General features: G+C 43.8%; 2 protein-coding genes across 3 annotated transcripts in view; both read right to left on the bottom strand.

Annotated features, from left to right (window-relative positions):
- kiaa1109 (KIAA1109 ortholog) overlaps positions 1 to 12,604 on the bottom strand; it is a 49,783-nt gene extending 37,179 nt beyond the window's left edge. The window contains exons 1-24 of the mRNA XM_068752469.1: positions 12,536 to 12,604; positions 10,894 to 11,029; positions 10,211 to 10,327; positions 9,405 to 9,483; positions 9,260 to 9,324; positions 9,011 to 9,175; positions 8,626 to 8,717; positions 8,336 to 8,529; positions 7,115 to 7,194; positions 6,849 to 6,999; positions 6,541 to 6,697; positions 6,071 to 6,149; positions 5,162 to 5,253; positions 4,878 to 4,995; positions 4,600 to 4,755; positions 4,247 to 4,344; positions 3,282 to 3,454; positions 2,793 to 2,899; positions 2,478 to 2,704; positions 2,120 to 2,338; positions 1,667 to 1,804; positions 914 to 1,090; positions 595 to 723; positions 59 to 178 (exon numbers count right to left, since the gene is read on the bottom strand). Coding sequence (XP_068608570.1) covers positions 59 to 178; positions 595 to 723; positions 914 to 1,090; positions 1,667 to 1,804; positions 2,120 to 2,338; positions 2,478 to 2,704; positions 2,793 to 2,899; positions 3,282 to 3,454; positions 4,247 to 4,344; positions 4,600 to 4,755; positions 4,878 to 4,995; positions 5,162 to 5,253; positions 6,071 to 6,149; positions 6,541 to 6,697; positions 6,849 to 6,999; positions 7,115 to 7,194; positions 8,336 to 8,529; positions 8,626 to 8,717; positions 9,011 to 9,175; positions 9,260 to 9,324; positions 9,405 to 9,483; positions 10,211 to 10,327; positions 10,894 to 10,999 — 3,039 coding nt within the window. The 5' untranslated portion in view covers positions 11,000 to 11,029; positions 12,536 to 12,604. The remainder of the gene's footprint in view (positions 1 to 58; positions 179 to 594; positions 724 to 913; positions 1,091 to 1,666; positions 1,805 to 2,119; positions 2,339 to 2,477; positions 2,705 to 2,792; positions 2,900 to 3,281; positions 3,455 to 4,246; positions 4,345 to 4,599; positions 4,756 to 4,877; positions 4,996 to 5,161; positions 5,254 to 6,070; positions 6,150 to 6,540; positions 6,698 to 6,848; positions 7,000 to 7,114; positions 7,195 to 8,335; positions 8,530 to 8,625; positions 8,718 to 9,010; positions 9,176 to 9,259; positions 9,325 to 9,404; positions 9,484 to 10,210; positions 10,328 to 10,893; positions 11,030 to 12,535) is intronic.
- Positions 12,605 to 15,823: 3,219 nt separating this feature from the next.
- Positions 15,824 to 23,109, bottom strand: c9orf72 (C9orf72-SMCR8 complex subunit). Of its 2 annotated transcripts, none has more exons than XM_068752050.1 (10): positions 23,023 to 23,109; positions 21,707 to 22,178; positions 21,370 to 21,465; positions 21,142 to 21,206; positions 20,119 to 20,191; positions 19,263 to 19,379; positions 18,419 to 18,654; positions 18,278 to 18,335; positions 17,086 to 17,195; positions 15,824 to 16,425 (listed from the first exon to the last, which is right to left on the bottom strand). In XM_068752050.1, the coding sequence occupies exons 2-10, from the start codon at positions 22,151 to 22,153 to the stop codon at positions 16,239 to 16,241; spliced, it is 1,389 nt and encodes a 462-aa protein (XP_068608151.1). In that variant the 5' UTR covers positions 22,154 to 22,178; positions 23,023 to 23,109; the 3' UTR covers positions 15,824 to 16,238. The 2 variants fall into 2 exon arrangements, with proteins under 2 accessions (XP_068608151.1, XP_068608152.1); XM_068752051.1 differs by having other exon boundaries at positions 16,277 to 16,425; positions 17,086 to 17,265.
- Positions 23,110 to 25,627: the final 2,518 nt, after the last annotated feature.

The following is a 25,627-nucleotide window of genomic DNA, read 5'->3' as shown; positions in this document are numbered from 1 at the left end:
AAAAAAAAAAAAGCCAAACGGTTAAATAGTCATTTGTCTTTACGTAAAAATACAACACCTTGATGTTGGCGGCACAGCCATGTTCCACAATGAAGAGGTCGACTCCGTCCATGGCCAGCCGGGTCATTGTGTACTTCAGCTCCTCTGATGTGCGGCAGTGGCCTGGCATGCAGCTCATCTGAAATCCAGCCATCATTCATTACCAGCCAGGAAAACAGTGCTAATGAAGCGTGGCCGTGCTTCGCATAAATCTACACAACTCAGGCGCTCAGTTGTCAGAAATGAATCCGCCTTCTCCTGCAGTAATGTTAGTGTTCAAATACAAATGAGGTATTTAGTGAAATGCCCTTGCTTTCTACCTCATACATCATGGTAACACCATGATGTGTAGTTCTGTGTAAGAAGCAATTTCTAAAACGATCCCCCTCCAGTCTCCTTTTATTATCAGAAGCCTTTTTGCACATTCCCTCTCTTTTAACACTCCTGACCAGACCGACATTAATAAATCATTACAGGGACGCGTCATCTATGTCAGAGCGTTGCTAACAGCATTTGGCAGAGACGATGCCGGAATGAGGCTGAGGCTGCGCGTACCTTGGCATCGCAGATGCGCCGGTCAGCACCATGCTGGCAGATCACGGAGGGCTTGGGCTGCTCTAGCTGGAACTCTCGGGAAACTCCATGGAAAAGGAACGTTTCCCCCCACTCGATCATGCTGACCAACTAATAATCACAAATAAAAGGCAATGCGTCAACATGCATCTACTGGTTCCCACAAGCAAAGAAAAATGCTACTTTGATGACACACTTCCACAGATGGCTTCGAGATAAGACGATACAATCCCAATATAAGGCTCCGTTTATCCTTGCAGTATTCTGACTCTTTCACTCCCCCCCCCACACACACACACACCTGTGGAACTGTCACCCTGCCGGTGAGGCCCCCGGCCTGCATGTCGATGAGCCAGGCGTACTCCAGGGTGTCGCTGCCCACAGGGAGGCCATGGGCTGAGAACATGGCATGGGCCCTCATCTGCAGGCTGGACAGACTCAGGTGGCCGTCCCGCAACACTCCATCTGCAGTGGGTCGCTGTGTGTGTGAAAGAGCAGCGTCAGGAGCCCGAGTATTTCTAATCAGAACCCAAACGATGTGAAAGAATGCTTCAGTTTAAGTGAAATGCAATTTTTAATATAAACAAAACAAACAGCTCGTTATCTGAACAGCAGACGGACCTGAAGGCTACACGTTGTTTGTCAGGGATTAGGGGAAGATAATCACTATAGGCAGTAAATAAATCCAACGCATGCCGAAGGCTTACAAATATTGCGAGTTCTGCAATCTGTCGGCGATTATGCAAACATGTAGCCGGAGAAAAGCGGGTTTCTTCTTCAGGGTATTTCCTCATCCCCTCAGCCAGCATATTAAGGAGTGTTTTTTACGTGTATGAACAAAACCTTTCACCCAGTTTCTAACAGAATAACAAGTCCTTAAGTCCCCTTTGAAAGTTGAATACAGAGGGTAACACATTACTCAAGGATCATGTTAACTACCGTCGTGCTTTTGGGCAAAGCAGCCTTTTCCTTAACCGATGTCCTACAGATAAAAACCGGAAACCTCGAGTACAAAGAATCCCATCGTATCAGATATTCTAGATCTGCTTCAGACCTGGCAGTTGTCGCTGACGAAGATGTGAATGGGAGACAGCAGCAGCTGCAGCATCGTCTCCTTGTAGCCTTTTTTCATCTCAAAGCAGAGTCGCTCTAAGAATCCGGACGGACCTTCGGGACCCTCGCTGCTGCAATGCTGAAGGCACAAAGGAAGGTAGGAAAAACACGAGTGAATCATGCATCAAGGAGACACAGCCTCAAAGAGCAGGACCAGTGAGGATCCTTAAAAAAAGGAAAAGAACTTAAACATGCTCTATATTAACATAAATGATCAGCGTACACAGTCTGCCTACATACTGCAAATGTATGATTTTTTATTTATATTTTGAGATTTTTAACAGGTCTTTATTTTATTTTTATTTTTTTACACCAAAGCTATATTGTAAATATGCTTTGGTGCTGCTACCCTGCCCTCTAGCTCTTTCTTAAACTAAACCACTGAATGATTCACCATTGGCAGTCGGCCGTGGACTTTGTAGAGGTTGATGTAGACAGTGATGTCCCAGGGACGCAGGTCCAGAGGGTGGACATCAGAGGGCCCTTTCTGCTCGCCGTCTTCCATCCCCAGAGGGGACCAGCCAAGGCCAGAGGAGGTGGAGCTGGACAGCCCGGGGCTGGCTATCGTCTCCTCAAAGTCTGTATACATGTCGTCTTCGCCAAAATAGTTTTCCTGGGGTGAAAATTCAAAAGGACGGCCAGATGAATGAGCAGTTTCTCATTTCTTATGCAAAATAATTGATAGTGAAAAGAACAACATGACTCTCAATATCAAAGTGTAGTTAATATTTCTACCAACGCTCCATCGGTACCTTGATGGAGATCAGTGCTCGCAGCAGAGGACCGTAGAGGATGATCTGAGAGTCGGGGGACATCTCCATCTCCACGTGAAGCCTGTCCGGCGGGAGCTCCGAGGGGTCGTGTGGCACGCGGCCGTGGGCGTGGGCGGCAGAGGAAGACGTGGAGGTGTAGCGCGTTTTGGTGCTAGTGTGTTCCGGAGGTCGCAGGGCTGATTGCACGGATTCCTCCATCTCCGACACTTGAGACAAGAAGCACAGGAAAGTCAGAGGCGGCTCTAAAGTGGTCCACAGAGTCAAACAAAACAAAACAAAAAGCTTTGAGCTTACGCGACTGTTTGAGCTGCTCGTCAGCCTTCTGGGGATAAATGGGGTGCCAGGTATAGTCAATGATGAGCAAGAAGTTTGGCACGCTCCAGCAATCCACCCAGCCAGCTCTGATGGGAGGAAGAAAAACACGTACGCTCAATAAACGGCTCTAAAGTGGAGTTCATCGTCACTTCAAAGGGCTTTTCCGGTTCATTGTTCGCTTTATGAAGCGACGACCGAGGACATACAGTCGAGGTGAGAAGCAGCAAATGGGTCTCGCCTAATTTCTCTGGAACACAGAGTGCACTGGTCCAGACAGAATCCCATTGTAACCTCCCGGGGGGGGAGTTAGGGTTAGTGGGTCTCTCTCAGTATGACCTCGCTCTGGTCCATATGTGGTAAATGAGTTCTTGTGCAATGCTTTTGCTACTAACCAGCAAAGCAGCTCAGTGTTTATGCAAGAAGAACCATCAATGATCCAGCTCATTGCTAACCCCAGGTTTCACTCACTCTGCGTGGGTAATGTTCCTCCAGCGGGACTTGGCGGGTTTGGGAGGGGGCGCCCCTTGGTTCTCCACGTCTGCGGGCAGCTTGACATTCTGGTAGTCTTTGGCCAGGGTGAGGAGCGGGTAGCGGCTCAGGTGGCACTCTGGCAGAGAGAGCCGCATGTCTGTGTCCTCGGCCTGAGGAGGACGCGACATGTTCGCGGTAGTGAAGTATTCACACAGGAAAATACATCTGGATGTCAAATATGAAAGCACACAGCTTTGTGCATTCGGAGGATGTTTTGACACCAGCCCCAAATATTCCTGGCCCTCAGATCTCACATTTCAATGTAACGGAGCCAAATAAATGCGGAGCATCAGAGGATGGGGAATATAGAGCGGCTCATAATGAGACATCCAGTACAGGCCGTGGATGCTGCTATTATTAGACCAGTGATTTATTACTACAGTCAGCAGTCCTGCCTCTAGTTCTCTCTTCCTCCTCCTTCAGCGCAGAGATCAGGCCAATATCAAAACGAAGACAGATGCAATAATGTCATGCAGGTCCTGTTAGCCAGATTATTTTTTCTATGTATTTACTGAACCAACAAGCCCCCTCTTTACTTCAAGCTTTCGCCAGGATCAGACGTTCTGCACAGACTGCAGGTTTATACGGGCTTTCAAATCGAACTCATCATCTAATAACACACAGATACCCCATCAGGGTGTTTTCTGTTTAAGTAAATAGCTGACTGTGACTTCTTGTATACTGCATATATATACCTGTATTTTTAATCTATATCACACAGCACAGCCAATCGAATGTGATAAAGAACCAGGAGGCCCTTTATACAAAAAATAACAAGTGTTTTTCAGAACTACCGGATGATGCTAAATAATAAACATTCATAGAGGTGCTACTAATTCGGCTTCCTTTGAAGGTTCTGTCTCCGGTGTCTGTGAAACATAATGGACTTCCTAACGACTCACCTTCAAGCTGAAGCGGGTGTGGCAGGTGGTTGGAACAAACTCATTGAAAGGCAAAGTAAAGTCGATATTGAGCGTCTCGCCGCATGCTGCCAGGTACACTATAGGAGATCGATAATGAAACGGATCAGTCAGGCCCGCTCAGGAGAACATGCCGCATGTTATACCACGCCCTGATGAGGTTAAGATATTCTCCGAGGGATTATCTGCTACTTTTAATGAGGCGCCTGAATGTGCATTAAGTATTTCATTCATGCGGAGCTTTGAGGGGAAAAAAATAATATCACCACATTAACAACCGACACCTTGAATTCTCTGAGAGGAAATACTTGCTGACTGTTTGCATCCTTTCCTACCATTTTCCTGCTGTTTTGTGGAACAGTCGATCCAGTTGTGCTGGTTTGCCGCCCATATCATCTCAAACTGATGGAACAGGATCTTGAACTTCCAGGAATAGGGCACAAAGGAGTAGATGTCTGGCGCGCTGTCGCTTGCCCAGTCCTGGATCAAATCTGAAAGGAAAGGAAAAGACAAGCTCTTCATCCATTTTACTATTAAAGTACTGACTGCTAACTGGTCATATCCAGATTAGCTAATCTGTTGTGGTTATAATTCTATTTGCAAGAAGACTCACCAGTGAAAAAGTTTTTCTGCGCATAGATAAAGTGGTAGGTGGCCTTGTAGACCTCAATCTCACACTGCCACGACTGAGGCATGTTCCACACCCGGGGGTAGCTGGCTATGACATGAAACTAAAACAGGACAACATGATTTCACTAACGGAAACGCTCTGGCTGTATACACTGCATTTGACCCTTTAATAGTTCTACTTTTTTTGTGTGTGTGTGTGTCTGCATCTTTAAGGAGTTTTAAAATCTGGGCCCTATTTTATGATGACAGTTTTTGCTGCCTACTTACAGCCAGCATCTCGGCCTCCAGGAGTGTCCTGTACAGCATGCTGCTGGTGGTGTCCACATGAAGCAGCTGGCCTTTAATGGTGGGAGAGTAGCCTGAGGGCGGAGGACAGAGATTCTAATCTAATCCAGCAAATCTCAAAAAACAGTTTACGTACTCTAACTACATCTCTGGGGACAGACGAGAGCGCCGACTGATGGGTGTCAAAATTTAATCAGATCAATGGCAAGAATTATAACGCACAAAACGTGACTGCGGTTGCATCTGCGCGATCATTCATTCATACCTAGCTATATTTACTTTGGTTTCGAGTTGGCAGTGCTAACACATCATTAAAGTATTTTCCCTTTGTGTACTTGCATTGCAACAGGACCACTCATTTGGGTTGCCTTCATACACTTGCCTTACTTTTACAGTAACTTCACAGTAAATCGCCGTTATTTTGCTGTGTTTTTTTTAATCACGCAGCAGGTAACGTAACGCATATACCTGCGATTTGTAGAGCTCTTCATCTAACATCTCACATCCTTCTACAACTTCATCCATCCACCGAGGCCTATCCTCTAACAACACCAATTTGTTGACAAAACACATTTACTGCTTCACAATAAAAGTATCCTGTCAGTTTGTTATTCAAGTGCCTTTTATCATCATCATTGCTTTCAATGTCCAATTCTACTTTTTAAATTGTATGTAATTTATTTTCATGTTTATATTCATTGTTTCTATTGCTTTGTTGTTTTTAACTTATGTACCTTCTGTAAAGCGACTGTGAGTGTTTAGAAAAGCGCTATATAAATAAAATGTATTATTATTATTAAGAAATATCAGAAAATGGTGGGCTATAACGCTGCTATAAGTGGATTTTGTTTGGGGGGTAGAGGGGTCACTTTTGTGTGCAGCACAAAGTACCGTTCTCTCCTACAGTCATGGGGATGTTCACTTCAAGGTAAGAGCCAGCACCCACATTCACATGGATAGCATTGGTTTCCTGCCAGCGATGGAAACAGAATAGAGGGAGAGAAAAAGAGAGAGAGCAAAAAGAAATGTCACACATGCTGTAAAAAGACGGTCCTCCTGCCTTCAAAGCAAAACAAAGTGACCTAATGCGAACAGAAACACGCACTACAGACAAAATATCCCTGATCCAAGCCGTTTTAGATTTTCATTTGATGTGCAGTGATGTCGACGTTTAGTATGCACTTCACAAACTAAGCTTTGTGAAGATCCCTGCACTGCCTAAGGAGGAAACATTTTAAAAAGCATAAAACATGACCCAAAATCAACAGATAAAACATGGCGAGTCAAAGACAAGGAGAGCAGCGGAGAGGGAGAGAGAGATCACAGGGTTTGTCAGGGAAGCACAAGAGAGCGAGAGTCACCCGGTTTTTGGTGAAAAGCAGATCGATGGTGGCGTCGGCAATGATGTTCATGCGGAGCTCGAAAGCCTGGATTTGCCTGGGTTTTCCTGGCTCGGCCACCTCAGTGACTTTCATGGCCTGGTAGTCGGCCGGCAAGAAGAACTTCCACAGACAGTCCCTGAGAAAAGAGGGCGCTCGGATTTAAAGTTCGCAGCCGCAAGATCAAACCAGCGAGGCCTATTGTGTCACACCGATGCATTTGCACTGAGACACTATTGCAGTACTACTTCTGTGGGAAAACAGTTTTTTTGTGCCCAATCTTTGCTAACCTTTGACGATCTACCCAAGGGCCGTAGTTGAAGTCAGTTCCTTTCCCGCAGACGATGTCCAGACCCCAACACGGCGGCAGGTCCTGAAGCTTATCGTCCTCGCTACACGTCTCTGCCTCCTCCCCGCTCTCCTGCTCTTTGAGCACCAGACCTGCACACAGGAACACTTTTAGGAACAGATAGTAGGAAGAGTCATCCTGCTAACATCCAAGAGTGACGCTCACACTTTTCACTGCTAAATATAGAAATAGTAAATGCATGCTCACCAGGTTCGTCTCGGTAGTAATAGATGTCAACATCATTGGACTGCATGACCACAAAGCCTTCACCCATCAGTCTGGGAGGTCTGGATTAAAGATTCAATGGGTCACAGTTGACAGGGGCCACCAGCACATTTAAGGAAGGGGCTATCAGGAAGGGAATCTAAATCAATTCAAATTCGGTTTGCATTGAAAAGTTAGACTGAAGCACTCCAGATGTATAAATAGAGCTTCATCTCGCAGGACTCTCCAGTAAAGCTTTCCAGCATCTCGCGGAGCCTTGAAATCACCGATGGCGTCTACACACACACTTCGGTTGCATAGTTTTCCTCCCATGTTCCCCTTAATCACGCACAGAATTCCAATTCGTTCAGTTGAACGACAAACGAAGGTTTATGGATTCCCTGCTTATTATGCAGTTCAGCTAAAATATATCGGAGCAGGAGATGAATGTCTTCACAAAGACATTCTGCAAACACTCTCGGGATTAAAATGATCTGTGACCCATTTTAGATTAAGAAAATATATATATATTTATTCTACGTTCATCAGTTAGTGGCTTTCACCAATCAATCATGGTATTAAATGAATACATTATTGTTTTAGGGGGGGGGGGACTCAGTAATTCAAATATAAATATTTGTTAAGAATTAATATATTTAAATGATTATTTTATTTTGTACTAAACATACATTCTCACCACCTGCTCATTAATTTCCTGTATTACAAGCTCATTTTCTAAAGACATTAAGAAACACTTAAAAATGAGCTGTGAAGTATATTTTGAATTAGTCTAGACCGATTAATTGAGACAAAATCATTTTAATACTTGAAACGACATGGCTAGAAAAATTATGTTTACAAGTTTCACAGACTGTTCTGCATGAATAAACACCAAATGCCCCACAACATTATTTAATCTTTTTGGTGTCAATTCCTCATGCTCAGTTTTGGAAATTAATCATTTATCCTACGTGACGGCCTCCAGTTCATCACTGGACTACATAGAAAGACAAACAACCAGTCACTCCTACGGCCGGTTTAGAGTCATCTATTCACAACTACTGCTTGTTTGTGGAGATGGGAGGAAGGCAGCGAACCCAGAGGGACGCAGACGTCCAGGGCATTAGAGGTGGACTTCAGCCCAGGACTGCGCTGCAGTGCCACCAGCCTTTTTGGAAGTTAACACTCGGATGAAATTCATTTTCTAAACTCACTCGGACTTACTCGTCATTCTGCATGCCAAGGTAGCGGGGACTGGGAACCAGCATGACGCGCACGTTCTCCAGCGAGCCTTTGACGATGTGCATGTACTGGTCCAGATGGCTGGATGGAGGCTTGGTGGCGTAAGTCAGGAAGGCATCCTCGAAGTTCACACACAGAGTTTGGGGTAGATGGTGGTTCCCAAATGCTAAACGTCCCTAGAGAAAGGAGCAAAATGCAATTCAAAGATGGAATCTTATAACATATGATCGCATATTTACACACAATTGTTGTTGTTTATATAAAGTACTTACGGTGCTGATGTTGACTTTGATGACAGGAATCAGGGACCGCCAAGAAGACGCAGGGTCTGGACTCTCTGCTTTAATGTTCACACTATTGTAGAACCAGGAAGCAACGGATAATTAAATAGAGCTTCATGAGAAATGTGTGGTTTATTTGCCTGAGTGGGGAATAGCAGCAGCCCTCAGTTTCATCATCACCCCTCATTTTTGTTGAACACACAGGAAAATATATATTTTTTTTCATCCATCATTCTATGACGGTAAGATGTTGATTTCTTACCGTGAATTGCACAATTTAGGTAAAAAACATTTTCCAAGCAGCAGAAGCCGGATTACTGTGAAGCTAAAGAGGAGCCAGATGCGAGTAACTTCAAATCTATGCTTTTCCCTTTCTCACTGGTTTTGTCAAACCTTTCTAGATCTTCATCTCTCTTGGGCGTTAGGAGCGTCGGCTCCAATCCGAAGTTCTCCTGCAGTTGGGTGTAGAGGTCAGTCCGGTTGTAGACGTGAAATTCAAAGCCGTTAACTGTCACGTAAAGCCTGGTCTCTGCCTTGGGATCTAAGGGTGAGAAGAAGAAATGAATGTGGAGGTTCATGAGCATCAGGATAAGTTGCCGTTCGGACTAACCGCCGCTCTACTCACCGTGCTGCTTCTGTTTTGGGTTATACATTTTCCACCAGCGAAATATGAAGAAGCCATCCTGTATCCTGAAAGCAAGAAAATGCCGCCAACAAGCAAGCGATCAGACTTTAGAGGAGCAGAGGAGGCGTGGCAAACGTCCCGTTACCTGATGGACATGTCTTGATTGATGTAATAGACATCTCGGAACATGACTTTCCCCGACAGCACCGATAAGGAGAAGGAGCCTGTGGAGGGGTCAGACACATTTCATGATGCAGAAACGTACGAGTGTCTAACAATCCTTATGTAAAAAAGTGCAGCTTCTAAAAGGAAGAGTAAACCGGTTTAGGAATAAATGAATTAAAACATCACTAAAAAGGGTTCGATCAAAAATCAATCTGTCGCTGAGCACAGAAGGATCTGACAGATTTAGACATTTCCTGTGTTTAAAAAAACAGGATGTTCTTTCCCTGTGTGCCATCATTAACTGTTTCTGCAAACTTAGGTTTGCTTATGTTGATTTTCTAAGCTTTTGTGACACTGTAAAGCTTTTTGAGAAAAATAAATATATGCACTGGCTAACGCAGGGTTGACTTTTTAGTAAACCAATTTATCAAAAGTTACAGCAATGAACGAAGCCTCTGTCATTTTTTAAGGCTGCCGTTTTTAATCATGCTTTGCACGTCCGAGTTGTCACAGCCAACTAGCTGCAACTTGTCTGCTGTGCATGTTCAATTCCTGAAAACAATCACCTCTACTTGCGAAGCAGTCGCTAAAAATAAAACCTACGAATAAAGAAGTTGCAGCACCAAGGTTGATTTAATGGCTTCAGTGTGCTTTGTCATTTAGGTTCTGTCTCATTTACTTCATTGCAGTTTGATAATCACTGAAAGAAGCCGGCTCATCATGAAATATTCAGCGGCCTGTGGCTGCCTATTCGTCCCTGCGTGACGGAGCTCCTGATGCACGCACCGATATGAATGTAGCCATCCTTGTAGAGTCTGTTGATGATGAGGGTGAGGATGAGGCCAACGTTGCGGGAGTTGTAATAAGTTAAATAGATGATCCATCCACAGGACAGAATGGTGGCTGAAAGGACACAACACAGCTTTGTCAGGGTTGTTATGGCGACAAATAATAGGATTAAAATGAGTAAATCTACAGTTTTTATGGTTTCTGCTGCTTGGAATACCTTTTTTTATAATAAGAAGGTCGGTTTACTGGGTTTTTTTTTACTACACAGGGTTGTATAATAAAAAGCTTGTGTCCTTCATTTTAGATACAAATAGAAAAAATACAATACAACAATATTTGAAGATAATAAAATGAAAATATAAACAAATACTTGAACTTGTATACAAACATATAGTTAGTTACACAGGTACACACACAACAATTTGCTGTCATTACTTGCTTGCATTGCTTTTGCAACCAATAATCAAGGTAGACAGAACTACACAATATTTTCTCTCCTCCAACAGTCAATGCAAAGATAACTGTAAACATATCAGGTGCAATTTAAGTTTAGACCAAACAAAGGAATGTCATATTTTTCGTGAAACTGCAAAAAGTCACACAAAAAACCCATTGAGTGCAGACAGGCGTGCACGTCACACATGACCTTACTCCAGGTGTCACTACAGATACAGACTTACCAACAAGGAGCCAGATGAAGTTGGAGTTGTGCTTGGTGAGGAAATCATCCAGATCCACTAAACTGGGGAAAGCGCTCTCATTGTTTTTAGCAGCATGGCCCTCCATGGCTACAGGCTCTCAGACTGATGTCTAAAACTAGAAGGGCAAATGCCACATTAGATATACTAATATATATAAAACACACATAGGAAAGGCACAAATATAAAAGGAAAATCCAAAAAAAATTCCCGTGGAATTTTTTTTATTATTTTCTACAGCATCAAGTAGACAGTAGAGGATGTAAGATATACAAAAGACTTGCATGATTAAGTTTGAAAATAAGCTTTAGCTACAATAGCACCAGTCAAAAGCTTAACGAGAATTTCTCCTCCCAAACTACCAAGCAATCTACAAACGTTTAGACTGAATTCGGCAGCTCAAATCTCCAAAGAACAGACTTCAAACATATTACAGGCACCTCCATGTCATAAGGACATTGGCTTTGCTTGGTGTCAAAAACTTTCCCGAGACAAGAAGCACCTTTTAGCATTGTTTCTGTGTGGTAGATGCTAATCCAAAAGCTGGTACACATGTGTGGAACTGCATGCAAGTGATCACAGTCAGCCCAACCGTAGAAGTAAAAAGCTTGAATACTGTTACACATGCATCCGTCCGTCTCCTTATAGACGAGACTACTGTAATGGTCCCGCCTGCAGCCGCTTATGTGCCTTGCGGGACACGGTGCAGGCTGTAATCTCACTGACGTATGAAAACCAAAGTCTTTCTCTGTCAGAAAGCTTCAGTGTTTCTTTCTGACAAATACGACATTTAAAAAAGAAATTGCACTGACAACATCACAACATCAAACAACCTGAAAGGTGCCACCACAACTGTGACTAATTCACCTAAATGTATTGTTGTTTACACATGTATCTCTCTTACAAATAGAATAACTGATCCAAGCGAGTCACAGCACTCATTTACCTCAGTGTTGAGGGTAACTTATCTACCTGAGGGTTTTCGGTTTTTGGATCAAATGCAATGGATCAGGGTAAATGCTGTCAGAAAAAACAACAACTACCGGTATTATCCCAACTTTTTAGGTCATTGACCCTCAAAGCATCTACGACTCGGTGGTGTTCAGATGCTGGGATGTTTGGTGTGTGCTGCTTGACGTTCAACAAGACTGCAAAAAGGAACGAAATACGTGTCTGTATTATTAGTGTTGAAGTGCTAGAAGTACAGACAGAGAGCCATCTGCCATAAGAAAACTATACCCTTGAATTCAAGCATATTTCGATTATTAAATCAGCGACTGGCTTGACTTCAGATGGAATCTGACACACACACGGCGATAACACGAACTGTCCAGTAAGCGTTAACCAGCTAATCTCTAAAGGTGTTCGGTAATCAATTATCAGCAGCACGAAATGCGGTGAGGTGTTTTCGTAGCAATATTCGAAGAGAGGAAAGACCGGTCCAGCACAGCAAAGCAGCTTCTTAGCTAATGACGTTTTAGCTTGTGGACAATGCAAGCAATGAAGCTAACCACAAAACATCATAAGGCTTCCTTTAGCTTGCAGGCTACTGACAGCAGGCCGCACCCTACAGCTTACACTTCATCAAACTGCGACAATAAGCCACTCAGCGATCGTAAGATACCTTAATGTCCTCGATGAAGCGTAATGTTTCATCTTTGCTCCAGTTATTCAGGAGACAGCCCCTTTGTCGTATGTGACATGGGGATAGCTACTAGCCAGCATCCTCTGTTGAATATTTACTTGTCAGACAGCCAGGCTACATCGCTTCCTGTTCTGCTACAAAATTGACCAATAGGAAAAAAATGACAAGTCAAATATTGACCAATCATAGAGAAGCGTGGGCGTTGCCACAACCTAATTGGCATTTCTTTCCACCTATCATCGTCACTGTTTTTATACTAGTCGGAGCGTAATAATGCTTCCTGTCTGGAGGACAAACAACAGTATCAGGAATTAGGCGGTGTATAAAATATTATTTTCTTTGAATTAGAATTATTCTAATTCTCTGTTTAAGTTTTTTCAGTTTATGAAAACAAAAGCTACAGCGTTACAAAAATCGGGTGCCAAAAAAGTCTGCACTGCACTGAAATTATGTGCATTTGAAATTGTACAGTTCACTTAAATTTTTTATTTATTTGTGATATAATAAATGATATACAGTATTATTGCAATATAAAATGTGCCCCAAATGAAACGTTAAATCGCAAATGAATTAAAGAGGCGTATTGTCCCATGATTCTTGATAATAGACCTCATGTAGGATACAGACCTGTGTTTAGGATGCGAGGAAATTCAATATTCTATTGGACAATATAAATAAAGACTGCCGAGCTAGTTTCAGGAGCGTTGAAATGCAGTGCCGCTGAGCTACACTGCAGGCTTAGATGTTTAAAAGTCATTTGCATGTTAGGGAGACAGGAATGTCTGCACCAAATGTCAACCTCACGGTGGTACTGCAAGAAAGGTCAAGGAGCGCATGTGCCATTAGGATTCAAGTCGTGGGAGAGATAAATGAAAGCCTTGACCTGCACTGGGGATCAAATCAGGGGGAACCAGGATTTGTTGTTTTAGGACTGTGACTCCCAAATCAGCATGTCTGCTCAAAATGCCACCGAAATCCAGCCGAATAAGTTGAGATAATTCAGTTTATACCTGAGAGATGGAAAGAAACTGCGATTACCAAGAAACTGCAAGACCCAGAGGAAACATTTTAGTATCTCAGATCTCAGAATCTGTTGAATGATGAGGCAGAAAGAGACTATTCGGCAAACTGGGCCAAAATGTCATCTCTTGACCCGTGGTGCCTGAATAATGAGGCATCCTGCTGTCAAAAATAAATACACAAATCCTTTTGCCAACACCTTACAAACAGTGTCTCTAATTATATTCTGTTCCATAATTTTTAAATGTGCAACATATAATTTAATGGATGAAGCAGTTTCTTCTGTGTGCAATATGGGAAAACACAGGTTGATTCGACTTTGTGTTTATATATATATATAAAAAAAAATCTAATATCAAGGTACCAGACATCAGTGCGTACAATATCGTCTCCTACTTTATTATTTCTAAGCATTGCCGGAACTCCAGGGTGCTATTTAATTTGAGATGCTCTGCTCTGTACCCGACAACAAAGGCTCCCTAAAGAACACGTACAGGACTGTAGGAGTCATTTTTCTCAATAGGCGCCAAGCATCCAATTCAAAGCTTTCCTTGCCAATCAAGCCTCCCTCTCCAGAGCATTTTTTATTTTTTTTTGCTGGCAGTGGCTTTGAAAGAAACCATATATCACTTGTATTATTTGTCCTGCCTTGTGTAGGTTATTTCAGCCGCAGTAAGGAGGAGGTTTCCAGTAGAGCTGCTGATTTGATCCGTTTTTCTTCATGATCCAGTTCTGCAACTTCTGACAATACAGCAAGAGGATGCTTGATAGAAGTGAAGTGAAAGTTATCCTCTAATTTGGTTTTGTTCTCCTGCTTGTCTTGAAATCGCACTCCCCAGTTTTTCTTCCCACTCACATTGGATTGTATTAAGATGGTTCAGGATTTGGTCCAACAATGCAATATTCCAAAATATTCGATGGTGTTCCAAGCCTTTTTTTTGGGCTGTGCAATCACAGACAACAGAAGCAAGCGGCAAGGATCACATGCTCCGATTCTCTTTGGTCGAGGTAATTAACGGCTCCTCTTTGGGTGCATCCCTGTCTAGTTTTAAATATGCAGCAGCTCGAGACCCTTGAGAGGGCACCCAATTATAGTTTCCGTGCTTTTGGCAATTACAGACCGACTCCTGTGTTCACGTCGCCGCTTCCCACCCGGTGGTACAGAGAAGGTGATCTCAGAAAAACTGCAGCTGTGTTGTGAATGCAACCCAATGTCTAATTATTTGTGTTGCACTTAACACCCCTGTTTTATCACCCGATATTCTTTATTTTATTGTAATATTCTGAAATCACAAAACAAAACCAAGTCAGTTTGTCAATGAGATTCACGGTGCTGATCTCTTTGGCAGTACCACTGCTAACACAGGTACACTACTGCAGTACTAAAACTACTGCTACCACAGGTACACTCCTGTGTGTCTAATACTACTGCAGCACTAATACTACTGCTACCACAGGCACACTACTGCAGTACTGCTGCTACCACAGGCACACTACTGCAGTACTACTGCTACCGCAGGTACACTCCTGCGTGTCTAATACCACTGCTAACACAGGTACACTACTGCAGTACTAAAACTACTGCTACCACAGGTACACTCCTGTGTGTCTAATACTACTGCAGCACTAATACTACTGCTACCACAGGCACACTACTGCAGTACTGCTGCTACCACAGGCACACTACTGCAGTACTACTGCTACCACAGGTACACTCCTGCATGTCTAATACTACTGCTACCACAGGTACACCACTGCAGTACTAAAACTACTGCTACCACAGGAATCCAGCATGACTCTGACAGACAGAAGACGTTTCTTTCCATTTAGAACACTTTTCATCCATCTTGGTTTTAGATGATCCTTCCAATCATTTCATTATAATTTAGTTGTACGATCCTCCCATCGTAGTTGTGGACCTCAGACACGACATCAGGACTCGGTGACGAGTCAAACGGATAGAAACAAATGTCCAGGATGTAAACTGGAGGGCTCGACTTTCAGGACACAGTAAAATAATATTTACAGCAAAGATGTATAATACCAGCAGTAAATAGATGGTTTGTTGCTGCAGGAGGAATAAAGGAGCGCTGATTGCCCTCATTGCGCGTTGATCGGCGTCATTCACATTCAGCTCAGAGGTTCAGCGATTCAATCTCAATCGAGGTAATTTTCAAGTTAAAAATGTTCCGCGGCCAGCTGAGGTTGTCGTACAGCACAGGCAATAAAGAAACAAATAACTCACTTTTAAATAATTCCATTTTTAATTAAACTGCAAATGTCCTGATGGAGACTTTAGCCACTTTTAACACCATAAATGAATGCAGGCCCTCTGTTAACAGAAGGCATAGAACACATGAATAATTCAGCACACACAGAATAATTTAAGTCTTCTAAAAACATCCAGCTGGCAGTAAATCAAGGAAACGTATAAAAACTTTAATTCTAGTGGCTCGTAACAGCAGTAACAAACATTCAGGCGACTGAAACTGACGCAAAAGAGGGCAAAAAGATTTTCTTACACCCCCTCAAAGCGGACATAAATGAGCCTAATGGCAAGTCTTGACTCAATAAGGGTTCAAATCGGCATGCATTCCTGTAACAGTAACGCAAATAAAGAAAAAAATGAACACTGATGCCACAGGAGAGCTGAAGTGCGGCTTCAAAAGCTCATGAGAACATCTCGTTCCTGCATGCTGGTGTAGAAAGGTTTCCCAAACACAAAGGAGTGCAGTCCCGCCCTCAGCTTCTCAGCAAAGGCCATGATTATGTTCAGGTCTCCCTCCACCGTTAGGTCCAGGTCCGTCTTTAAATTCCGCAACGATCGGAAAGGCTTCTTACCTTTTTGCCTGTGAAGTGAGAAGGGGGAACACAGTGCAGCCGTTAACAAGCGCCGATAGCTGGGGTCTGAAGGTTTGCATTAGCATCTAGTGCCGGAATACCACGCGACTATGAATTATGTATGTCGCTACAGGACGGCAAGGGAGCATAAACAGTCTCGTCAGGGCACCTGTAAAATAGATACCCTCAGACCTCAGCGCTGCCAAGAACAGGATCGCTTTATGCCTTTTGCACAAACACAAATGGTTCATGTTGTTAGGTACACACACAAAAAATGATATAATAAATAAAGAATACTCGAAAACCACGGAACAAGTGAAGCAGAGTGGAAGCGCTCACAACGCTCGACCATTTCGCGGCAGCATCGGGAAGCGTGTTCGTATCTCAAACATCTCATGTGACCCCCCCCCCCCCCCCCCCTTGCAGCTGAACCTGGTGGCGTTACCAGAGGAACAACAACACTGACACAACTATTTTGACTCATTCCTTGTGTTCCTGTGAGTCCCTGTGGGAGGCCTGGCGGTCGGTTCTCTCTCAGTGTAAAGTCAAAGCGGGGGAAAAATAAAATTGTGCAGCATCTGCTGGCGTTTCGTTATTCTGTGGAAGTGCAGTCGGCACAATAATCCCTTTTCCCATCGGGGTTAAGTCTTATCGGTGCGAGCTCTCACGTTTCGTCCTCGATGTACTTGAGCAGCGTGAGGGCCTTCCTGTGGAGCAGCAGTTGGAACTGGGCCAGATAGGTGCTCCGCAGGGACAAACCCGGCTTCAGCATGAACACCTGGGTGCGAGACAGGAAGCCGATTAGCAGCGCCGCTACAACTCGCTCCATCCTCCTCTGCGCTAACCTCCTGTGAAACAAACAAACTGACGTTATCACGAGAGAAAACTTTCACGGCAACAGCCCGCAGGCCGGAGTCTTTGGGAATATTGCTTGACGTACGCCTCTAGAGACTTAAAATAAGAGCATTCAAGTGTTTGCCACAGCCAGAGACGGAGCCAATGTACTTCAAACTAAATATGAAACCGCATCCGTCTCCAAAGCCTCACAAATTCCACACACTGCAGTAAAATAAAACAAGGATAGCCACCGCAAACACCAAATCCACTTTCACAGTTCGTGTTTTCTGTTGCAGTGTTTGAAACTCTTCAAAGCGAATCAAGGACCAAAACTGGATTATTTTGAGTCGTTCATTTTCATGGGATGCTAATGGGTTAAAAAAAACAAAAACACTTAGTAGTCCTCAGATATCCAGCGTCCCTCAGCTCGCTCTGGAAGGACGTTTTCAGCTGACGGAGAAAATCGCTGTAATCTGTTCATTCACAGTTGTTGTTGTTACTATATCTGACAGAAACCATTTACGCCGTCTCACAGGACCCAGCAGGTGTTTAAAGACAAAGTCACCATCAGGACTCTAAACAGGAAGTCAGGCATTTATGCAGCCGCCTCATCCAAAGCCCTGTAGGGTCCTGCGACCAAGAGCGAAATACGAGCAGCAAGTCCGTGTTTACGAGCTTCATTCCTTTGCGGATCAGGGAGAAGCTTTTCCTTCTTGTATGCATTTATAGATTTCTTAAAGATTATGTGGATTCTAGCTATACAAAAGGTTGTTGTTGTTGTTTGTTAACTCCCTGTCTTTGCTCTGTAATCCTTTGTTTCTTCTTTATTAGTTCTGACGCCTACCTATAAAAAAGGTGAGCCACATGTCAAAAGGCGAAATAAGAAAACCGCGAGACAAGAAGCTGAAAAGCCAATGAAGCAAATGCATTTCCTAAACGTCTGCAATCATGTTCATGTCGAAAGAAGAAAGTCAATATAAAAAAAGACAATACAGCATCACGTTATCGCTGGCGTGGTCTTACCTCATCGATGAAGGACTTCACTAAAGTGTCTTTGTGCGCGACATCTTGGAATATATTCCTGAGAAGAGAGGACTCCAGTAAGGGAACAGCTGGATGATGCATGTGTGTTTTAATAAATGCAAAGGCGTGCACGGCTCTCACAGGTCAGGGGTGAAGGTTTCATCGGTGTGGATGACCGTGTCGGGGGGGAAGTCCTCCTCACTGTCCGTCCTCCAAAGCGCGCTCAGCTCAGACCTCATGTAGCGCCGCTGGTTGTAGGTGTGCTCGTGGCACGGCGGCATCTGCTTGACTGCGTTGACGTCCACGTCGATGTGCGTGCTCGGGTAAGGCGAATAGAGCACCTGGCGGTAGGGCAGGACGAAGCTGCCCGTGGAGTCCTGGGAATAAGAAGGCGGCGTTAGATGTTGGATGTGGCGTGTGTGAAAACACGCTTAAATCCGTTTACCATGCTGCTCATGCGATGCTAAGCAACAACAACAGCAGGCCGCTCTGCTGTGACGCACAGAATTAAAATATATACGTACACAAAGAACAAACATCAGAGCAGCACAACTTTTATATATGTGCAAAGAAGCTTTCGGGCAGTTTTTTGTTGTTGTTGTTGTTGTTGCAGCGTCACATTTTCTGTTTAATGTTTGAAGTTCTGACCAAACCGGTGACGGCTGGAGAAGAAAACACATTTCTTCATGACCTGGAGTGGACGAAAGGACAAACAAGTCCAACGCATAGAAAACACACTCATAATAATAATAGTTAAGAGATAAACAAAAAGAAACTTTGCCTTACATGAAATTATGTCGTGGAAAATTTATAGATTCATCAGGATATCGATTTTGGTACATAAAAAAAGAAAATAGGATTGCAACATAAAAAGCGGCGCCTGTTAAAACAGCGTGGTAACAAAATAGCTTCCTGTGATTTCAGGCCACCAAGCTGATAAACTGATCAATAACCAGACTCAAGCTAAAGTGTCTTGTGCCGCTACCTTGAGGAGGCCCTGAACAAACAGACCGGTGTCATATTTGAAGGAAGAATCCACCTTGCAGAGTCGAGAGCACTTCCTCTCAGCCGGAGTGAGGAAGAGGCACAGAGTTCGCACAATCTAAGGGGGGGGGGGGAGGAAAGGACAGATTTCAACACCTTACCGTCATAAAATAGCACATTTTTTTCGTCTTGCCCCATGAAAGTGCAGTAGCAGCAGATTTTAATTATTTTGACAATGATTATTATTTATGCAGAATGTTTACGCCGCTGTGTTGTATCGCTACTTCCTTTATAAAGCACGCACAGGAAATAAATGTTCTTTTGTTTTCACGCCTTGATTTTTTTGCAAAAATAATATACTTAGGAAGCTGCATTTCAGCACTAATTTTACTTAAGAAGCTGCATCTTCGTTATCGACCTTCATCTGGCTTTAGGCTCATGGCAACAAGTCAGATAGAATTCTAAATCCTGGATTAATTGGTGCGCAGGTCGGGCCAAAAGCCAGAAACACGCATTTGAAATCTGTTTGATAGCATTGGCCAAATGTGAGCAACTGATTTCTGCTGTAGATCTATCAGTATACGGCATCCATGGGCTCTTTCCGTTTGCGACTTCTGCTCTAATAATGCCCGTTCTGATTGGCTTACAGCCTTCCTCAAATGACTATAGGTTCAGAGGCTGCAGCAGTAATTACTGTGCTGTCAAGTTCAGACACTGAAGATCCAAAAGCGCTCCGAATCAGAGACCGAAGTCGTGCGCATGGGGCTCGTTAAACTCAAAACTACGGCACGGCCCATTTCACAGTTTACTAAACGATGTGCATGCGCTGTGTGCAGAAATTAATCCAGCAACGTTACCTTGTTTACTTTCTCTGGGTTGCTTCCCACCACGATTGAACAGCCGCAGGTCTGCAGATGAGAGCCGATGGCCCTGAGCCCCACAGAGAGCGATATGCAAATTAGCGCTCATTAGCTTCATTAGCACTACTCTAATTATCAAAAGTGCTTTTAAGAATAAAGACCGGCACAGCAGAGATGGGTCAGAGAAACAGTTACAGTATCCTCAAACCAGTTTCAATGAGGGGGGGGATTTCGGACAGAGACTGTCTTTCCTAAATACCCCCCCCCCCCCAACCCCCACCAAGAATGAGGTGAGGAGGGTCCTAGTTCTGGGCTCCATCTATCCATCACACTTTGTTTCCAGAGAATAACCGTCTTATTTTTTGCAATCCTTAGTGGGTACTTTTGCCATTGAAGAACATTGATTTTTCGGATTCTCTTTTATTTCCGTCGTAACAAGATTCATTCTGAGAGTGGGATTTGTAATAAATACATCTTTATACATCTCTCCTGTACTTGACAGATACGTTGTGATATTTCTGGGAATTTTAAGAATTGTATTCATCTTTTGTTTTATTCTGAAAATTGGACTTTTCATATGCGCAATCGAAAACATTTGTAATCAGCAGGGATGACTTCCTGACTTCCGTTTTTCAAAAAGGAAGCGCTCCGTGCTTGCTTCTCGTGTCGTTTGTAATCTCCTATTCCTTTGACAGATGTTGAGAACATTATTTGTCACAAAAACAAAACAATATATTTAATCTCGTTTCAAATACTCGACTACTACTCTCTTTCAAACATTTCCATCTGCTACAGATTCAGGTCACTTATTGCAGGATTACAGAGCGTCTCCAGGATGCCGGACTGACTGTGTTTTATAGTGAGATCGGACATTCCAAACTCTCAACATTAAGCTTTCGTCTTTCCTCTGGGGGAAACTTCAGCTAAGCGGAGAGCTATTACTCATCATTTGGAAGTTAATGGGTGTTAAGCGGACACAGTTCATCATCGACCTCCGTCTGCTTGTACCGCGGCGCTTACTTGTGGAGGAAATCCTCGTGGCAGCTGTCCCCGATGTCGTCATCATTTAGGACGGTGTCTTTTATCTGCTCAGCGGGAGGGAAACAAAGGATCTTTAAAACCGGTCTCAAACGAAGACAACACAGTAATAAGAGACGAGAGATGGTTGCAAACGGCGTCAAAGAAGGGCTTAAAGGTTCCACTGTAAACGTGTGAGAGGATGTGGGAACTAACAGATATGATGCTTACGTCTATGTCTTCTGGCACACTGTGTGTCTTCATGGAGGACAACAGCTCCATGATGGGGACGATCTCCAAGCTCAGCACTGAGATGATGTTGTAGCCCTGCAGCAGAAGGAAATCGATCAGCGGATGCGCGTTAAAGTGTTTGCTCTGAACTCTCTATGGTGATGAAATAAGCTAGACTACACAGAATACACAGCATGAGGCGGTGGATTCGCTGTTACTCTGATTAAAATCAGAAACTAACGTTCACTTTTAAAGGTTGATCGTTCGCCTTTCCTTACGTGAATACAAACACCCCAATGCTGAGACTTTGAAGGATCATGCAGGAATGACAGGGTACCTTCCGCATCCAAATGCGTCCTTTGCGGATAACGTGCTTCAGCCTCTCTACGCAGATGGTGTGCAGAGGCAGGTAGAAGGCCAGTTCCGTCTGGGGCAGGATGATGGACAAGGCACAGGTATTTTTGTCCCCCTTCAGCTCGCCATCGAAGATGAGAGACACAATGATGACGCCCTTTTCTGCGAGGACGAAGAACTTCACGTCCACGGCGCCACACTCGGCGCTACGCAGAATCTCCCCATTGAGTGTGTGATTGGCCAAAAACGTGACCTCTCCATCGCTGAGGGTCATCAGCTGGTCACCTCTTGGTGCCCAGATGTGGCGCACCCGTGGGCCGAGAATGTTGTCCCAGTAGGCGAAGGTGGCTGCCAGCAGCGGGCATTCTCCTTCTATTGCCACCTCAGACTTTGCGACAGCGGGAGATTGGGGTGGACACTCAGAAGACATTGTGGAAGCTCGGAGATGTCACTGTCTTCCAAGAAATAGGAGTGAATGAGGATAAAACACACACAACAGACACACACAACATGTTTCAAAAGGTGTTGAAATACGTGCTTCCTCAGCTGGGTAAAATACAAACGAGTAAAAGGCTTTGCTCCAATAAGGTATTTATTCCACATGCTACTACTGCAGTCTCAAAAGTATTCAACCCCCCCCTGAGAGAATCTTTAAAAAGAGCAACATTTGCAACTCAGCTGCTGTTAAACACTGCAGGGATGTTCTTCTATTGCTGATCTATTGATCAGGGGTATTTCCGGAGGAGGAAGAATGTCCCCGGGGTATTACGATTGCTCATGAACACTGCCTGAAGCTGATGTCAGGTTAAGTGTACCGCAGCAGTCATTAAAATTAAGGTTATATGTTATCTATAGCAAAATATATAACTTATAGTATATTGGTCTATTTAAATTTATGATTAGACAGCTGATCTTGTAATGATCCTAAGTTTACAACAGCTTTGCATACCACGTAAAGATGGACAAACAAATACGTGATCAAATAATGTCTACAGAACGCAGCCAGGAGTCCTGCGTCGTCGCTGCAAGCATCCAAATTAGTGAACGCAGATCGATATCGTCATCGTTGGTGTTTATTGTTATCCATGATTTGAACAGATTTAGAACATAACGTATACAGGCAGACAGTTGCGTGTCCTAAGAACGCCCACAGCTGAGACATCAGTAACAAGAAAGGAATTAGAGAAGTTTATTATCAGTAAATTAGCACAAGCATGACAGCAACAAAAAGCTCGCAGCTAGCTACAGCTAGCTACAGCAGCACTGATTCAACACAAACACTTAACGCTTACGACTTACTTGTTCGGTGTTCTGTGTCCACACCAGGAGCAATCAATAATTTGTCATCGCCGCTGTTCTTTTTTGTTATTGCTAGCATGTCCCCTGGCTAGCGGAAACTAAGTGCGCTGACTTCCGGGTACGTCATTTCTACGTCGAACCCTTCAGAGAGCTGCACACGCGCCCTCTAGCGGAACAAGGCGTGCTCGTGGAAAACGTATGACGTCATTTCCCAGCTTGGCAGCAGAAAGTGATTTTTTTTTTTTATCCTGGCCATATAATGTGACGAAGGGAACTACTTGTGTCCTAATTTCATTTTGTGGCTAAATGTGGAGTCCGCCTCTTCCAAACACTACAAAAGAGAGCATATCAAAGTAGGCCAAAGTGCATCAGGGCAATTACCTGCTGGCCCCGCCCATCACAGAAATCTGGTCTAAAACTGTTGGACAAAACATATTCTAGAGAGATGGGCCCTTGATCATCGCATCTGATTCACCTTCTTCTGGTGCCTGATATTTCTTGACTCCTTTAAATCCTCACAAATACCATTGTGAGAACACGTTTCTTCACTGCATGGGCCGAGGACATCGCCGGATGGATTCTTCCTAATTGCCACTTGCCAGCCACTAATGTCGGAATGACGATAAGACAAAATGGCGAAAATGCATTCCATATTAGATTTATGCTTTCAGGCACTTTGAGGCTGCAGACCACCACGAGGATGCAATCAGACTCTCTCTCACCACCCACAGTCAGATCAGACAAGACCAATAACCAAATTACCAGTGGTGTTGGCGCTCTGTAATGGTGTTACTTTCTCCTGCAGGTCTTTCTCGTACCAGAACTCAGGCTTACAATCATGTATATTACACAAGTATCATTTTTCCTGTTGCTTCAAACTTGTTCCTGGTGCTAACTTTTATTCACACATTTGATTTTTATCACTAAATGGAATATAGCTGGAATATAGCCATGTGCTGCTTAGGTTCCTCTCTCTTTGCAGCAGTGGCTGCCACCTCAGACCTCCCTTTCCGGTTTTGGTAGAAATTCTCTAGTGTAAATTTGCACTTATCTCCACTCCAATCATTCTCATTTTCAAACAGTAATACTGGTCTCCTTGTCTTATATGTGCTTAAACGAGTGGGAGACTCTGTCTGACTCCCATTCAGAGCCATTTGGCAAAGAAAAACATGAGTCATTTGTCCTAAACATCAGCAGACATGCCTTCTTCTGCTGTGATCACGACTCACCAAACTTCTTTTCCTGAAGTTTCAGTTATAATTAGCAGCACATATGTGCAAAAATGCCAGACATTTTTAAATTGGTGATTACAGAAGATGATTGTTTCAGCAGTATACATCTGGCACAGCTCTGACTGCCTGCAATTTTACAATAGGGTAGCGTATGCAGGATATGAAGCTATTTAAAGATTCAATTCAGTTTTATTTGTCTCAAGGCACTTTCCTGGTAGAGCAAGGAAGGACCTGCTGTAAAAGAACCCAACTTGTCCCACATGAGCAAGCACTTTGGAGGCAAATGTACAGATGACGAAACCATTGAATTACCCATCATAAACAAATATAAGGAATAGCTGCTCTGTCATTTGGTAGATGCTGAATGAGATATCTCTCATTCAGTCTTTATTGCCGTGAAATTCTGCAGCCATTCAAGGTCCCGGATAATGAAGCCTGATTTTCCTTCTCGCACCACAATCAGGTCAGGTGTTTTTTTCTTCTGGGTCTCCAGCCTCTTGGATCTTGTGAAATTGTGCAACCAAAATGCCCCATAAATATCAGACAAGGCAATAATGTTAATAGCACATTTTATCGTGCCGCCTGCAGTGCCCCCCCCCCCCCCCCCCACACACACACACACACACTTTTGACTAGGTGTGAAGGCCATGTGATAACACTGAATAGTTTATTTAAATGACACCATGGCACCGTTGAATGAGCTTTAAGGCAATAATGGTAATTTTCTTTGCGAAGCCAGCTAATAGCATCTGGTTAAGTAAATTCAAATGAATCTGTAATGTGTTTACCGCAACGAATTGCTGATTTGCACCGAGAGCTCATTTAGAAGACTGAGCTGCGATCTGAGGTGTGTGTGTGTGTGTGTCTGTACATCTGTGTGTCTGCGGTTCACTTCATTAGCGTCAACGGTTTGCCTCAGGAAGGCGTGATTGAGAGCAGTGACAGAACAGCATCTCTTTTTGTCTGACATGATTAGACAGACAGAAGGGGGGGGGGGGGGGGGCTCGTGTTGTCATCCAAGCCTGCAGCCTGATGGCCGCCACCATCATCCATTAGGATCAGTTTAACATCACTCCTTTCCCCACTAACCTACATGGCCATGAGAAATAGGGCAGCACTGCCCTTAGAGCAGCCTCTGGCGCCTCCCTGAATCCTAAAGTCTCTCAGTCTGCCAGCCGTTTAAAAGGACCTGCTGCTTTTGTGGCTTGCTAGGTAAATGCAGTGTTGAGAACAGTTAGATGTCAGACAGCATAACACTGACATGAGTCCACGCTGCACCAAAGTAATACAGATGAACTGCAATCACAAAGATCCACACTCGGTCAAGATCAATTCTAATACATCTTTATTGTCTTTTAAAAGGGCAAATAATG

Source organism: Brachionichthys hirsutus, chromosome 18 (assembly GCF_040956055.1).
Source record: "Brachionichthys hirsutus isolate HB-005 chromosome 18, CSIRO-AGI_Bhir_v1, whole genome shotgun sequence".
Classification (NCBI taxonomy): Eukaryota; Metazoa; Chordata; class Actinopteri; order Lophiiformes; family Brachionichthyidae; genus Brachionichthys; species Brachionichthys hirsutus.
Note: the sequence above shows the minus strand (reverse complement) of the source record. Positions and strands in the feature narration are given on the sequence as shown.